Genomic DNA, 14,105 nt, shown 5'->3' on the forward strand with positions numbered 1-14,105 from the left:
TATATAACATTATTTTTAAGGTTTACTCTCCCTTTAAAGATGTAATCTCAACCCTTCTTGGAGGTTACCTCTGAGGAAGGACCTTCAACTTCAGGGTCTTTTCCTCCACCAAAATCTAAATTATCTGAAACTGACTGCTTGGAGATTGAACACCTAGTTTTGGCTAGGCATGGCTTCTCTGAGAAGGTCATTGATGCTATGCTTCAGGCTTGTAAGCCTGTTACTCGCAGGATTTACCATAAGGTATGGCGTAAATACCTTTTTATTGGTGCAAGTCGAAGGGTTTCTATAGGAGTCGGGTGAGGGTTCATCACATTCTGTCTTTTTTCTTCAGGATGGCCTGGAGAAAGGTTTGTCAATCAGTACTCTGAAGGGTCAGATTTCTGCACTGTATTCTTTTTCACAAACGGCTGGCAGATCTACCGGATGTCCAATCTTTGTCAGGCCCTAGTCTGAATCAGGTCTGTGTTTAAACCAGTTGCTCCTCCTTGGAGCCTTAATCTTGTTCTTACATTTTGCAGCAGGCTCCATTTGAGCCGATGCATTCTGTTAATATTAAATTATCTTGGAGGGTTTTGTTTCTTCTTGCTATTTCTTCTGCTTGCAGTGTTTTCGAGCTTTCGGCTCTGCAGTGTGATTTCATCTTACCTTATTTTTCATGCGGATAAGGCGGTCCTTCGTACTAAGCTGAGATTTCTTCCTAAAGTAGTGTCGGATCGCAATATTAATCAGAAAATTGTTGTTCCTTCTCTTTGTCCCAATCCTTCTTCCTAGAAGGAACGTCTTTTGCATAACCTGGATATTGTGCGTGCTCTAAAATTTTACCTTCAAGCAGCTAAAGATTTTTGGCAATCTTCTGCCTTGTTCGTTGTTTTTTCTGGTAAGCTTAAAGGTCAGAAGCTCACTTCTTCTACTTTCTCTCTGGTTGAGAATTACGGCTCATTCCACTAGGGCTGTCTCCTCTTCCTGGGCTTTCAAAATGAAGCCTCTGTGGAACAAATTTGCAAGGCGGCCACATGGTCCTCTTTGCATACCTTTTCCAAATTCTACAAATTTGATACTTTTGCCTCGGCTGAGGCTTCCTATGGGAGAAAAGTTCTTCAAGCGGTGGTGCCTTCTGTTTACGTCTGCCTCTCTTGTTCTCCCTCCCTTTCATTCTGTGTACTCTAGCTTGGGTATTGGTTCCCACTAGTAATTGGAATGAAATCGTGGACTCTCCATGCCATAGGAAAGAAAACAAAATGTATGCTTACCTGATAAATGTATTTATTTCCAGGCATGGAGAGTCCACGACCCGTCCTTATTTAAATTTAAGATGGCAGTGTTTTTGTTCAAACCTCAGGCACCTCTATACCCTTGTGTCATATTCTTTTTCCATTTCCCTTTGGCCGAATGATTGGGGGTTATGTGTAAGGGAAGTGACACTTAACAGCTCTGCTGGGGTGCTCTTTGCCGCCTCCTGCTGGCCAGGAGTTGAATATCCCACTAGTAATTGGAATGCAATTGTGGACTCTCCATGCCTGGAAATAAATACATTTATCAGGTAAGCATACATTTTGTTTTTCTTTCTACATTTGTTTGTTTAACTTTCAAATGTACTTCATTGCCATAGCCCTCCTTAGATTTATTTTTATGTTTCAGTGAGCAGTGTCATATGCATATATGTGTGTAAAAACTGCTCATGCACACAAGCCATCAGTAGCAGGAATCTCACTCAGGCCTACGCACAGTATTGCAAGTGCACACGTTTGTGTTGTTAGGATGGGTCATGAACAGAAAATAATGCTCAAAGCTTATCTAATAGGCAACAAGCAAGCATGCAATAGGTTTCATAGAAGTCACTGTACTGAGTCCTCTGTAGAGCAGTAATTTGTAAGTATAAAGAACATAGAGGCAGAATTGTGCTTCTGAGACTGAACAGGAAGAGGTTCCTAACTGGCATTTTAAACCACCCTTTGAACACTATTTTCTTCAGTTGACTGTTTTTTTATTATTTATAACATCATATATTGCAAATAAGTGAGGCATTATGGCAGTCACTTTGTTCTTTTGGTGTCACTTACTGAAGAGCAGACCTAGGTAGGTTCAGGAGTTGCACATCCGTCCTGAGCGCTGCATGGCAGCAGTGATTGTAAACTTGTTTTAAACATGACTTACCTTGGTGAGTATTGCATACACTTTTTCCATATAGTGTTCAAGAAACATACATGCTCCTCAATAGACGTTGTTATCCAGCACCTGTGTATATAAGGGGTGCAAACGCCATATGGGACCCCACACCATTGTACTCAGAGTATATTCCAAAAAGTGATAATGGCAGCACACAACATGATTAAAGGTTAACACCCGAAAAGTCATTGCTTTTTTGTTTTATGGAGATGTTCTGAAACATTTTGAAATTGGAACTTTTTGCTGTGCTGCCATTATCACTTTTTGGAATATGCTCCTCAATAAACCACAGCAATGGAACAAAGGGAATTTGGTAAAAGGAATACATTGATTAAGATTACACTCCACAGAAATGTTTGCGAGCCAGGTGGCATAGTTATGTAGTCGGGTGAGGGCAATGTAAAAATTTGAAAAATTCAAAAATGTTCTCTTTATTTTATAAATCTTTCAGAAAGTATCCAAAACAAAAATTACTTGCATAATTAATAAGTTGATGTAATAATTTGTGCAACAAACATTGAATTTTTTTTAATATTAGCTAATTTTAGCTTAATTATTGGCTTATATGTTAGCCGGGTAGTCACTTTAATCTGCCTGGTTGTGTGCCCATTGAAAAGTACCTGGGAATACCAATGCACACTTTATCTGAATCATGACTTTCATGTACCTTTTTAATACAGTAGTAAAAACTGTCTAGAAATAAAACTAAAACATTTTCTTTTTTTCTATATGAATTATGTGTTGCCCTGCCCTGTCAGCTTTCTGGCACATAATCATTTCTACACATTATAACAAATGCTCAGGATTGGAATCTGTATTAAAATCTATTGCTAAAAAAAATAATCTGCCATTACATAATCTTTTGGCCTTTGATTCCAGAAATAATAATCTGTATTGTTTTAGAAATATTAAAGGGATATTCTGGCCAAAATTTAAATGCACATAGAGGAATTACATCTTCGCATATAAAGATATTTGCAATAAAGATGTATTGGCAAAAATGCTTCTATTAAACGTTATGACTGTTTTAGTGTTAACATTTTTCTCTGCACGTGGATGTGAAGCATTGCTAGAGATTCTCAGTGCACCAGTATTTTAAGCACAGTGGTTGCTCAGAGCACCAGTGGGGCTTGGTTCCTGTCAGCAATTAACACATTGAGTCATTACCAGATGGTACAAGCACCTTAGCCTCTCTGAGCAAGTGCTGTGTTTAAAATGTTGGTGCACGGTGCATACTTAAATACCCATTTGAAACAGCTATAGCATTTATTAAAAGCATTTTTGCTAATACATGTTTTTTTTTTTTTTAATAGAAGTAGTTTTGCATTATGCTTCCATTAGCAAAAGTGAATTTTTAAATTACTTTTAAGTAGCATGTGCACATATGCTGTGAAGGCCCATGCACCAGCATTCAAAGACCACACCTTCCCAAAAACACAGCATTGATTTGTATGACACAAATTAAATCTTCACTGTGGTAATAAACACCACTGCCAGCTCTCTGGAAGGTGTGGGGTTTGAATGCAGGTGCCCTCCCAGCATATGTGCGTATGCCGCTCACAAACACTAATAATGTTTACACAATGCATTTTGCTAATAGAATTATATTGCAGAAATGCTTCTATTTAAAAGTGAAATACAACCGTACACATTTCACTTTTCTATCCATTTAAATTTGCAAAACAAGAGGTGTTTCACCTTCTTTATTTTACCTTATAGCATATTGTAATGACTTCTCTGGTGCTTAATTGTATTCCCTCTGTTTCTGTACAGTGGACTTCAGTATACAGGTTCTCAGCTCTGGATCTTGGCCTTTTCAGCAGTTCTGCACATTTGCTTTACCCTCTGAGGTGAGTCACATTATGCATTTTAACATCTTAACTATTACTGGATTCTTGTACGGTTTGAAATCAAGGAATGCAAGAAGGCTGGTGGCATAACATGCAAGAATGCAGGGGCGAAACTACAGGGGTGCAGAGGTCGCAATTGCGACTGGGCCCCCAAGGGTGGAGGACCAGCTTAAAAAAATATATATATTTTTTTTATGAAAAACGTTGACCTGCCACTGCCTGCACTGATATCACTAGGGGTTAGTCTTTCTGTTTTACCCATTGGTGTTTGTGTGTATGTATGTATGTGTGTGTATTTATGCATGCATGCATGTGTGTGTATGTTTGTGGAACCAGCAAATTACAGACCTTTTTACTACAGTATGGAGGAAGGGGGTAAACAGTGTCACTATACAGTACCACTATATACAGTATGGGGGGGCTGGACCATGTCACAGAAATCTGTGGTCACTTTATAAAGTACTGGGGCAGGTAGGGTCAGGCCAGCCATCTCACCGGCAGATTACAGACTGTGTCACTGACTATATACAGTACTGGTGGGTTAAACAGTGTCACTATACAGGGAGTGCAGAATTATTAGGCAAATGAGTATTTTGACCACATCATCCTCTTTATGCATGTTGTCTTACTCCAAGCTGTATAGGCTCGAAAGCCTACTACCAATTAAGCATATTAGGTGATGTGCATCTCTGTAATGAGAAGGGGTGTGGTCTAATGACATCAACACCCTATATCAGGTGTGCATAATGATTAGGCAACTTCCTTTCCTTTTGGCAAAATGGGTCAAAAGAAGGACTTGACAGGCTCAGAAAAGTCAAAAATAGTGAGATATCTTGCAGAGGGATGCAGCACTCTTAAAATTGCAAAGCTTCTGAAGCGTGATCATCGAACAATCAAGCGTTTCATTCAAAATAGTCAACAGGGTCGCAAGAAGTGTGTGGAAAAACCAAGGCGCAAAATAACTGCCCATGAACTGAGAAAAGTCAAGCGTGAAGATGCCACTTGCCACCAGTTTGGCCATATTTCAGAGCTGCAACATCACTGGAGTGCCCAAAAGCACAAGGTGTGCAATACTCAGAGACATGGCCAAGGTAAGAAAGGCTGAAAGACGACCACCACTGAACAAGACACACAAGCAGAAAAGGCAAAGCCTGGGCCAAGAAATATCTCAAGACTGATTTTTCTAAGGTTTTATGGACTGATGAAATGAGTGAGTCTTGATGGGCCAGATGGATGGGCCCGTGGCTGGATTGGTAAAGGGCAGAGAGCTTCAGTCCGACTCAGACGCCAGCAAGGTGGAGGTGGAGTACTGGTTTGGGCTGGTATCATCAAAGATGAGCTTGTGGGGCCTTTTCGGGTTGAGGATGGAGTCAAGCTCAACTCCCAGTCCTACTGCCAGTTTCTGGAAGACACCTTCTTCAAGCAGTGGTACAGGAAGAAGTCTGCATCCTTCAAGAAAAACATGATTTTCGTGCAGGACAATGCTCCATCACACGCGTCCAAGTACTCCACAGCGTGGCTGGCAAGAAAGGGTATAAAAGAAGAAAATCTAATGACATGGCCTCCTTGTTCACCTGATCTGAACCCCATTGAGAACCTGTGGTCCATCATCAAATGTGAGATTTACAAGGAGGGAAAACAGTACACCTCTCTGAACAGTGTCTGGGAGGCTGTGGTTGCTGCTGCACGCAATGTTGATGGTGAACAGATCAAAACACTGACAGAATCCATGGATGGCAGGCTTTTGAGTGTCCTTGCAAAGAAAGGTGGCTATATTGGTCACTGATTTGTTTTTGTTTTGTTTTTGAATGTCAGAAATGTATATTTGTGAATGTTGAGATGTTATATTGGTTTCACTGGTAAAAATAAATAATTGAAATGGGTATATATTTGTTTTTTGTTAAGTTGCCTAATAATTATGCACAGTAATAGTCACCTGCACACACAGATATCCCCCTAAAATAGCTATAACTAAAAACAAACTAAAAACTACTTCCAAAACTATTCAGCTTTGATATTAATGAGTTTTTTGGGTTCATTGAGAACATGGTTGTTGTTCAATAATAAAATTAATCCTCAAAAATACAACTTGCCTAATAATTCTGCACTCCCTGTATACAGTAATAGGGGGTCAGACCATCTCACAGACTGTGGGCACAGGGTACCTCCTTTTGCAGACATGTAATCTGATTCACATTTTTTTTTTCTGTGTTAAATGTTAAAAAATTTTTTATATATATATATATATATATATATATATATATATATATATATATATATATATATATATATATACAAATTTCAAATTTCAAATTCACTTTTTTTTTTTTTTGGGGGGGGGGGGTCCTTCTTAGATTCTTGCACCTGGGCCCTGTGGTTTTTAGTTACGCCTCTGCAGGAATGAATGCATTTTACATTGTATTAGTACTGAAGGGTTAGAGGAAGACTTATTGTTCTTCAATTACCATGTTACATGCTTCATTTCCTTTGTAAGTTTCAAGTTTTATACCATTTAAACCAGCTGCCTGTGACGTTATCCATTTAAACTTCCTTACATAATGAATTGACTTAAAGGGATAGTCTAAACCAGAACTTTTATTGTTTAAAAAGATAAAGGGATTCTCTATTGCTCATTCTCCAGTTTTGCATAACCAGCACAATTATATTAATACACTTTTTACCTCTGTGATTACCTTGTATCTAAGTCTCTGCAGACTGCCACCTTGTTTTATTTCTTTAACCAATCAGTGCTAACTCATAAATAACTCCACAGTTATCTGTATAGAACACATGAACTAGCGCTGTCTAGCTGTGAAAAACTGTAAAAATGCAGTGAGATAAGAGGCGGCCTTAGAAATTGGCATATGAGCCTACCTAGGTTTAACTTTCCACAAATAACAAGAGAACAAAGCAAATTTGATGATAAAAATAAATTGGAATGTTGTTTCAAATGGAATGCCCTATTTGAATCATGAAAGTTTTTTATTTTGACTAGACTGTCCCTTTAAAGGGCCATAATACCCAAATGTTTAAACGCTTGAAAGTGATGCAGCTTAGCTGTAAAAAGCTGACTAGAAAATATCTCCTGAACATCTCTATGTAAAAAAGAAAGATATTTTACCTCAAAAGTTCCTCAGTAGCTACCTCCCATTGTAAAGGATTTCTAAGCAGCATTTTAGTGTGTCTGTCCTGGGACAGCTGAAAGGATGAGCCTCGTGAACTCTCATATTATTTCACCAATCAGGTAAAGGAAGCTTACTATGAAATTTTATGAGAGTTAAGTCAAATCTCATGAAATCACAGTAAGAGTTCATGACCTCAGCACTGCTGATGCTGATTGGCTGCTGTTGATTTCTTCATTTTTTATTTTTTTTTTACCTGCAGCTGGGAGCAGGTGAAGTATAACTTTTTACACAGAACTAACTCTGCTGAGCTGAGGAGATTGTGAGGTAAAATATCTTCCTTTTTTACATAGAGATGCTCAGGTGATATTTTCCTGTCAACTTTTTACAGTTATACTGCATCAGTTTCAAGTGATTTAGCATATGAGTATTATGTCCCTTTAAGTGCATCTGGAAAGGCTATAAGGGAATTGATTTATGTGCTTCATATTGAGATTGATTTTGTTGGTTATACTTAATATTTCCATGGTTCCATTAAATCGTTTCCAATATTTTAAGTAGCACTAATGTTATATATTTTTCCCCCTCTATATAAAAGGCAAAAACGTGTACTATTAAGCTTAAAGTGTCAGTAAACCTAAAAAATAATGTTATAATTCTGCACATAGTGCAGAATTATATAACATTATATTAGTGTTATCGTTATAAACCCTTTTATTCCCTTTGAATTTTTTTAAAATATGTCCGTTTTTCAGACCCGCTCTCTGTACTCTTCTGAGCGGGTCTTTTTTTATTACACAGCGCATCGGGCCAGCTGTATAGTCACAGCCCGGCCCGGCCGCGCCATAACACTAAGTGCAGCTCGCTCCTGCTCTGTCTGACAGCAGAAGTGAGCTGCAATTGGTGTTACGGCGCGGTCGGGCTGGGCTGTGACTATACAGCTGGCCCGATGCGATGTGTAATAAAAAAAGACCCGGCTCAGAAGAGTACAGAGAGTGGGTCTGAAAAACGGACATATTTTAAAAAAATTCAAAGGGAATAAAAGGGTTAATAACGATAACACTAATATAATGTTATATAATTCTGCACTATGTGCAGAATTATATAACATTATTTTTTAGGTTTACTGTCCCTTTAAAGTTAACACTAGATTGTTGTGATTTTCAATAATTTCATTTCAAATAGACTGAAACAAAAGCAACCTAGGTTTGTTAAACATTTTAGTACAATGTTATCATAAACATCAGTAGGAAAATAAATATAGTAATTTACTGTCAAATATATGCAGCCTTTTAAATAGAATGAGGTTAATATCCACGGAATGATTGGTATTTGTTGTTACAGTTGGAACGCAGCTACCAGAGATTTACAGCCTTTTATGCCAGCCGACACAGTGGAAGGAAACTAACCTGGTTATATCAGTTATCCAAAGGAGAGTTGGTCACCAATTGTTTTAAAAACAGATACACCTTACAGGTGAGCCGCAAAGTTCTGAAGCAATAGTAGTTAAAGGAACCTTAAGGCCAATTATATTTGCATTTTAAAAACATCACACCTAATCATTAACTCTATTATAAAATGCTAAATTATATTTTATTTTTCCAACATCTATGTACATTCATGCTAACCCATAATAGCTACATTTTTGATCTTCAAAGGGTAAAAAAAACTTAAACACTTGAGGAAAAGCTTTTAAAGAAAGTTCATTTATGGCTAATATAAATAAACCCAGTATTGTTTTACAAGGAATATTGTATTTAAAAAGAAAGAGTAATCTCAAGTCTTTAAGTGTATGCAGTAAATATGTTGGAGTATATATTGCAATGCTTGTTGAATAATTGTAGTAATTTAAAGAGGGGGGCAATTTAATCTTTTCCAGGCATCTACATTCCAGATGGCGATCTTGTTGCAGTATAACACAGAAGATGCCTACACTGTACAGCAACTGACAGACAGCACACAGATAAAAATGGTACAGTGAGTTGTTTAGTTAGCCCCCTGTCACTGGATTATCTGAACCTGCAGCCATAATTTAGGTTAAAATTAGCATTATGCCAAGGTGAATTATTGAAATATTGTTTTTTTAAAATGATTTTATAGTTTAATGACTTTAAGCACATTATTTAAAAATAATCTTAAAAACAGGGGCACTTTAAGTCATTAAACTTTACAAAGACGCTTCTTTTTTTTTAAATACTTACCATTTTGTTAGGTAAAAATACTCCCTAACCTCCGCTTGCATTTCCTTCTGTATTGAGCATTTCAATGACATATCCGGCTTCCTCATGCAATGTTTGGAGGAAGCCGGATTAGTCATCGATATGCTCAATACAGAAAGAGATGCGGGCAGTATGTTTACCATAACAAAATTATATTTTAAAAAGAGAAGCGTCTTTGTAAAGTTTTTAATGACTTAAAGTGCCCCTGTTTTTAAGATTATTTTTAAATACTGGGCTTTAAATCATTCAACTTTACAATCCTTTTAAGTATACATTTTGTTTTGTACATTTAGTACCATTGTACTCCCTAGTTTTTAGAATTGGAATATATCCTTAAAATGTTTTAAATGAGCATTATACACTGATCTCCAGATGCTTATAGCTTTTGATCAGATAAACAACAATTGTCACCACTTTTCTTGGGCTTTGGGGATTTGCTACAAACCCTAAAAGTACATTGGTATCAGTATTTTTAGTTTAAAAAAACAAAACAGAAAATTTGACATCTTTTAGTGTGGCCATATAAGGATTTTAAGGCAAAGGTACAGTTACATCCACTTTACTTATCTTCATAAACTGGCAAGGAAATAGATTCATTTGGGGTAGTGTGTTCTAAGCTTTGATGAAAAAACAAGCAATATGTCCAGAGATATTATGATGTTGCGCACACACAGATGAACATAGATTTGTTTTCAGTACCAGTTGAAAATAACCTACAACATTTATAAATAAATTATTTCAATCTGCTTATGTTCATTTTTAAGGTTATGTAGAACTTTTTTTCTCTTGTTAAGTGTATCCAGTCCATGGATCATCCATTACTTGTGGGATATTCTCCTTCCCAACAGGAAGTTGCAAGAGGATCACCCACAGCAGAGCTGCTATATAGCTCCTCCCCTCACTGCCATACCCAGTCATTCTCTTGCAACTCTCAACAAAGATGGACGTAGTAAGAGGAAAGTGGTGTATTATAGTTAGTTTTTTAACTTCAATCAAAAGTTTATTTTTAAATGGTACCGGAGTGTACTGTTTCATCTCAGGCAGCATTAGAAGAAGAATCTGCCTGTGATTTCTATGATCTTAGCAGAAGTAACTAAGATCCACTGCCTTTCTCACATATTCTGAGGAGTGAGGTAACTTCAGAGGGGGAATGGCGTGCAGGTTTTCCTGCAATAAGGTATGTGCAGTTAATATATTTCTAGGGATGGAATTTGCTAGAAAAATGCTGCTGATACCGGATTAATGTAAGTTAAGCCTTAAATGCAGTGATAGCTACTGGTATCAGGCTTATTAACAGAGATACATACTCTTATAAAAGTGTAATATAAAACGTTTGCTGGCATGTTAATCGTTTTTATATATGTTTGGTGACAAAACTTATTGGGGCCTAGTTTTTTTCCACATGGCTGGTTTGATTTTTGCCTAAAGACAGTTTCCTGAGGCTTTACACTGTTGCAATATGAGTGGGAAGGGCCTATTTTAGTGCTTTTCTGTGCAGATAAAAATACTGACAGAGACATTCAGCTTCCCTCTGCATGATACAGGACATCTCTGAAGGGCTCAAAAGGCTTCAAAGTCGTGTTTGAGGAGGGTAACAATCACAGTAGACTGTGGCAGTTGTTGTGACTGTTTTAAAAAACGTTTTTGTCATTTATTATTCTGTTTTTGTTATTAAGGGGTTAATCATCCATTTGCAAGTGGGTGCAATGCTCTGCTGACTTGTTACATACACTGTAAAAATTTTGTTAGTGTAACTGCCTTTTTTCACTGTTATTTCAAATTTTGTCAAAAGGCACAGTAACGTTTTTTATATTACTTGTTAACTTGCTTTAAAGTGTTTTCCAAGCTTGTTGGTCTCATTGCTAGTCTGTACAAACATGTCTGAAACAGAGGATACTTGTTCATTATGTTTAAAAGCCATGGTGGGAGCCCCATAGGAGAATGTGTACTAAATGTATTGATTTCACCTTAAACAGTAAAGATCAGTCTTTATCTATAAAAGAATTGTCACCAGAGCGGTCTGTCGAGGGGGAAGTTATGCCGACTAACTCGCCCCACGTGTCGGACCCTTCGCCTCCCGCTCAAGGGACGCACGCTAATATGGCGCCAAGTACATCAGGGACGCCCATAGCGATTACTTTGCAGGACATGGCTGCAATCATGAATAATACCCTGTCAGAGGTATTATCCAGATTGCCTGAATTGAGAGGCAAGCGCGATAGCTCTGGGGTTAGACGAGATACAGAGCGCATAGATGCTGTAAGAGCCATGTCTGATACTGCGTCACAATATGCAGAACCTGAGGACGGAGAGCTTCAGTCTGTGGGTGACGTCTCTGAATCGGGGAGACCTGATTCAGAGATTTCTAATTTTAAATTTATGCTTGAGAACCTCCGTGTATTGCTTGGGGAGGTATTAGCTGCTCTGAATGACTGTGACACAATTGCAGTGCCAGAGAAATTGTGTAGGCTAGATAAATACTATGCAGTGCCGATGAGTACTGATGTTTTTCCAATACCTAAAAGGCTTACAGAAATTATTAGTAAGGAGTGGGATAGGCCCGGTGTGCCCTTTTCCCCACCTCCTATATTTAGAAAAATGTTTCCAATAGATGCCACTACACGGGACTTATGGCAGACTGTCCCTAAGGTGGAGGGAGCAGTTTCTACTTTAGCAAAGCGTACCACTATCCCGGTTGAGGACAGTTGTGCTTTTTCAGATCCAATGGATAAAAAATTAGAGGGTTACCTTAAGAAAATGTTTATTCAGCAAGGTTTTATTTTACAGCCCCTTGCATGCATTGCGCCTGTCACTGCTGCGGCGGCATTCTGGTTTGAGGCCCTGGAAGAGGCCATCCATACAGCTCCATTGACTGAAATTGTTGACAAGCTTAGAACTCTTAAGCTAGCTAACTCATTTGTTTCTGATGCCATTGTTCATTTGACTAAACTAACGGCTAAGAATTCCGGATTCGCCATCCAGGCGCGTAGGGCGCTATGGCTCAAATCCTGGTCAGCTGATGTGACTTCAAAGTCTAAATTATTCAACATTCCTTTCAAGGGGCAGACCTTATTCGGGCCTGGTTTGAAAGAAATTATTGCTGACATTACTGGAGGTAAGGGTCATACCCTTCTTCAGGACAGGGCCAAATCAAAGGCCAAACAGTCTAATTTTCGTGCCTTTCGAAATTTCAAGGCAGGTGCAGCATCAACTTCCTCTGCTTCAAAACAAGAAGGAACTTTTGCTCAATCCAAGCAGGCCTGGAAACCTAACCAGTCCTGGAACAAGGGCAAGCAGGCCAGAAAGCCTTCTGCTGCCTCTAAGACAGCATGAAGGAGCGGCTCCCTATCCGACAACGGATCTAGTAGGGGGCAGACTATCTCTCTTCGCCCAGGCGTGGGCAAGAGATGTTCAGGATCCCTGGGCGCTGGAGATCATATCTCAGGGATATCTTCTGGACTTCAAAGCTTCTCCTCCACAAGGGAGATTTCACCTTTCAAGATTATCTGCAAACCAGATAAAGAAAGAGGCATTCCTAAGCTGCGTACAAGATCTCCTTGTAATGGGAGTGATCCATCCAGTTCCGCGGACGGAACAAGGACAGGGGTTTTATTCAAATCTGTGGTTCCCAAAAAAGAGGGAACCTTCAGACCAATTTTGGATTTAAAGATCCTAAACAAATTCCTCAGAGTTCCGTCATCATGATCCAAGAGGGTCAGTACATGACCACAGTGGACTTAAAGGATGCCTACCTTCACATTCCGATTCACAAGAATCATCATCAGTTCCTGAGGTTTGCCTTTCTAGACAGGCATTACCAATTTGTAGCTCTTCCATTCGGGTTGGCTACAGCCCCAATAATTTTTACAAAGGTTCTGGGCTCACTTCTGGAGGTCCTAAGACCGCGAGGCATAGCGGTGGCTCCTTACCTGAAACAATATCCTGATACAGGCGTCAAGCTTTCAAATTGCCAAATCTCATACAGAGATAGTTCTGGCATTCCTGAGGTCGCATGGGTGGAAAGTGAACGAAGAAAAGAGTTCTCTATCTCCTCTCACGAGGGTTTCCTTCCTAGGGACTCTAATAGATTCTGTAGAAATGAAAATTTACCTGACGGAGTCCAGGTTATCAAAACTTCTAAATGCTTGCCGTGTTCTTCACTCCATTCCGCGCCCCACGGTGGCTCAGTGCATGGAAGTAATCGGCTTAATGGTAGCGGCGATGGACATAGTGCTATTCGCGCGCCTGCATCTCAGACCGCTGCAATTATGCATGCTCAGTCAGTGGAATGGGGATTACACAGATTTGTCCCCTCTACTAAATCTGGATCAGGAAACCAGAGATTCTCTTCTCTGGTGGTTATCTCGGGCCCATCTGTCCAAGGGTATGACCTTTCGCAGACCAGATTGGACAATTGTAACAACAGATGCCAGCCTTCTAGGTTGGGGTGCAGTCTGGAACTCCCTGAAGGCTCAGGGTTCATGGACTCAGGAGGAGAAACTCCTCCCAATAAATATTCTGGAGTTAAGAGCAATATTCAATGCTCTTCTGGCTTGGCCTCAGCTAGCAACACTGAGGTTCATCAGATTTCAGTCGGACAACATCACGACTGTGGCTTACATCAACCATCAAGGGGGAACCAGGAGTTCCTTAGCGATGTCAGAAGTCTCCAAGATAATTCGCTGGGCAGAGACTCACTCTTGCCACCTGTCAGCGATCCATATCCCAGGTGTAGAGAACTGGGA

The 14,105-nt window shown here is 39.2% G+C and overlaps 1 protein-coding gene across 1 annotated transcript in view; it reads left to right on the forward strand.

Annotated features, from left to right (window-relative positions):
* CUL1 (cullin 1) overlaps positions 1–14,105 on the forward strand; it is a 275,965-nt gene that overhangs the window by 173,322 nt on the left and 88,538 nt on the right. The window contains exons 15-17 of the mRNA XM_053715813.1: positions 3,943–4,019; positions 8,486–8,617; positions 9,021–9,113. Coding sequence (XP_053571788.1) covers positions 3,943–4,019; positions 8,486–8,617; positions 9,021–9,113 — 302 coding nt within the window. The remainder of the gene's footprint in view (positions 1–3,942; positions 4,020–8,485; positions 8,618–9,020; positions 9,114–14,105) is intronic.

This window comes from Bombina bombina, chromosome 5 (genome assembly GCF_027579735.1).
Source record: "Bombina bombina isolate aBomBom1 chromosome 5, aBomBom1.pri, whole genome shotgun sequence".
NCBI classification, from domain to species: Eukaryota; Metazoa; Chordata; class Amphibia; order Anura; family Bombinatoridae; genus Bombina; species Bombina bombina.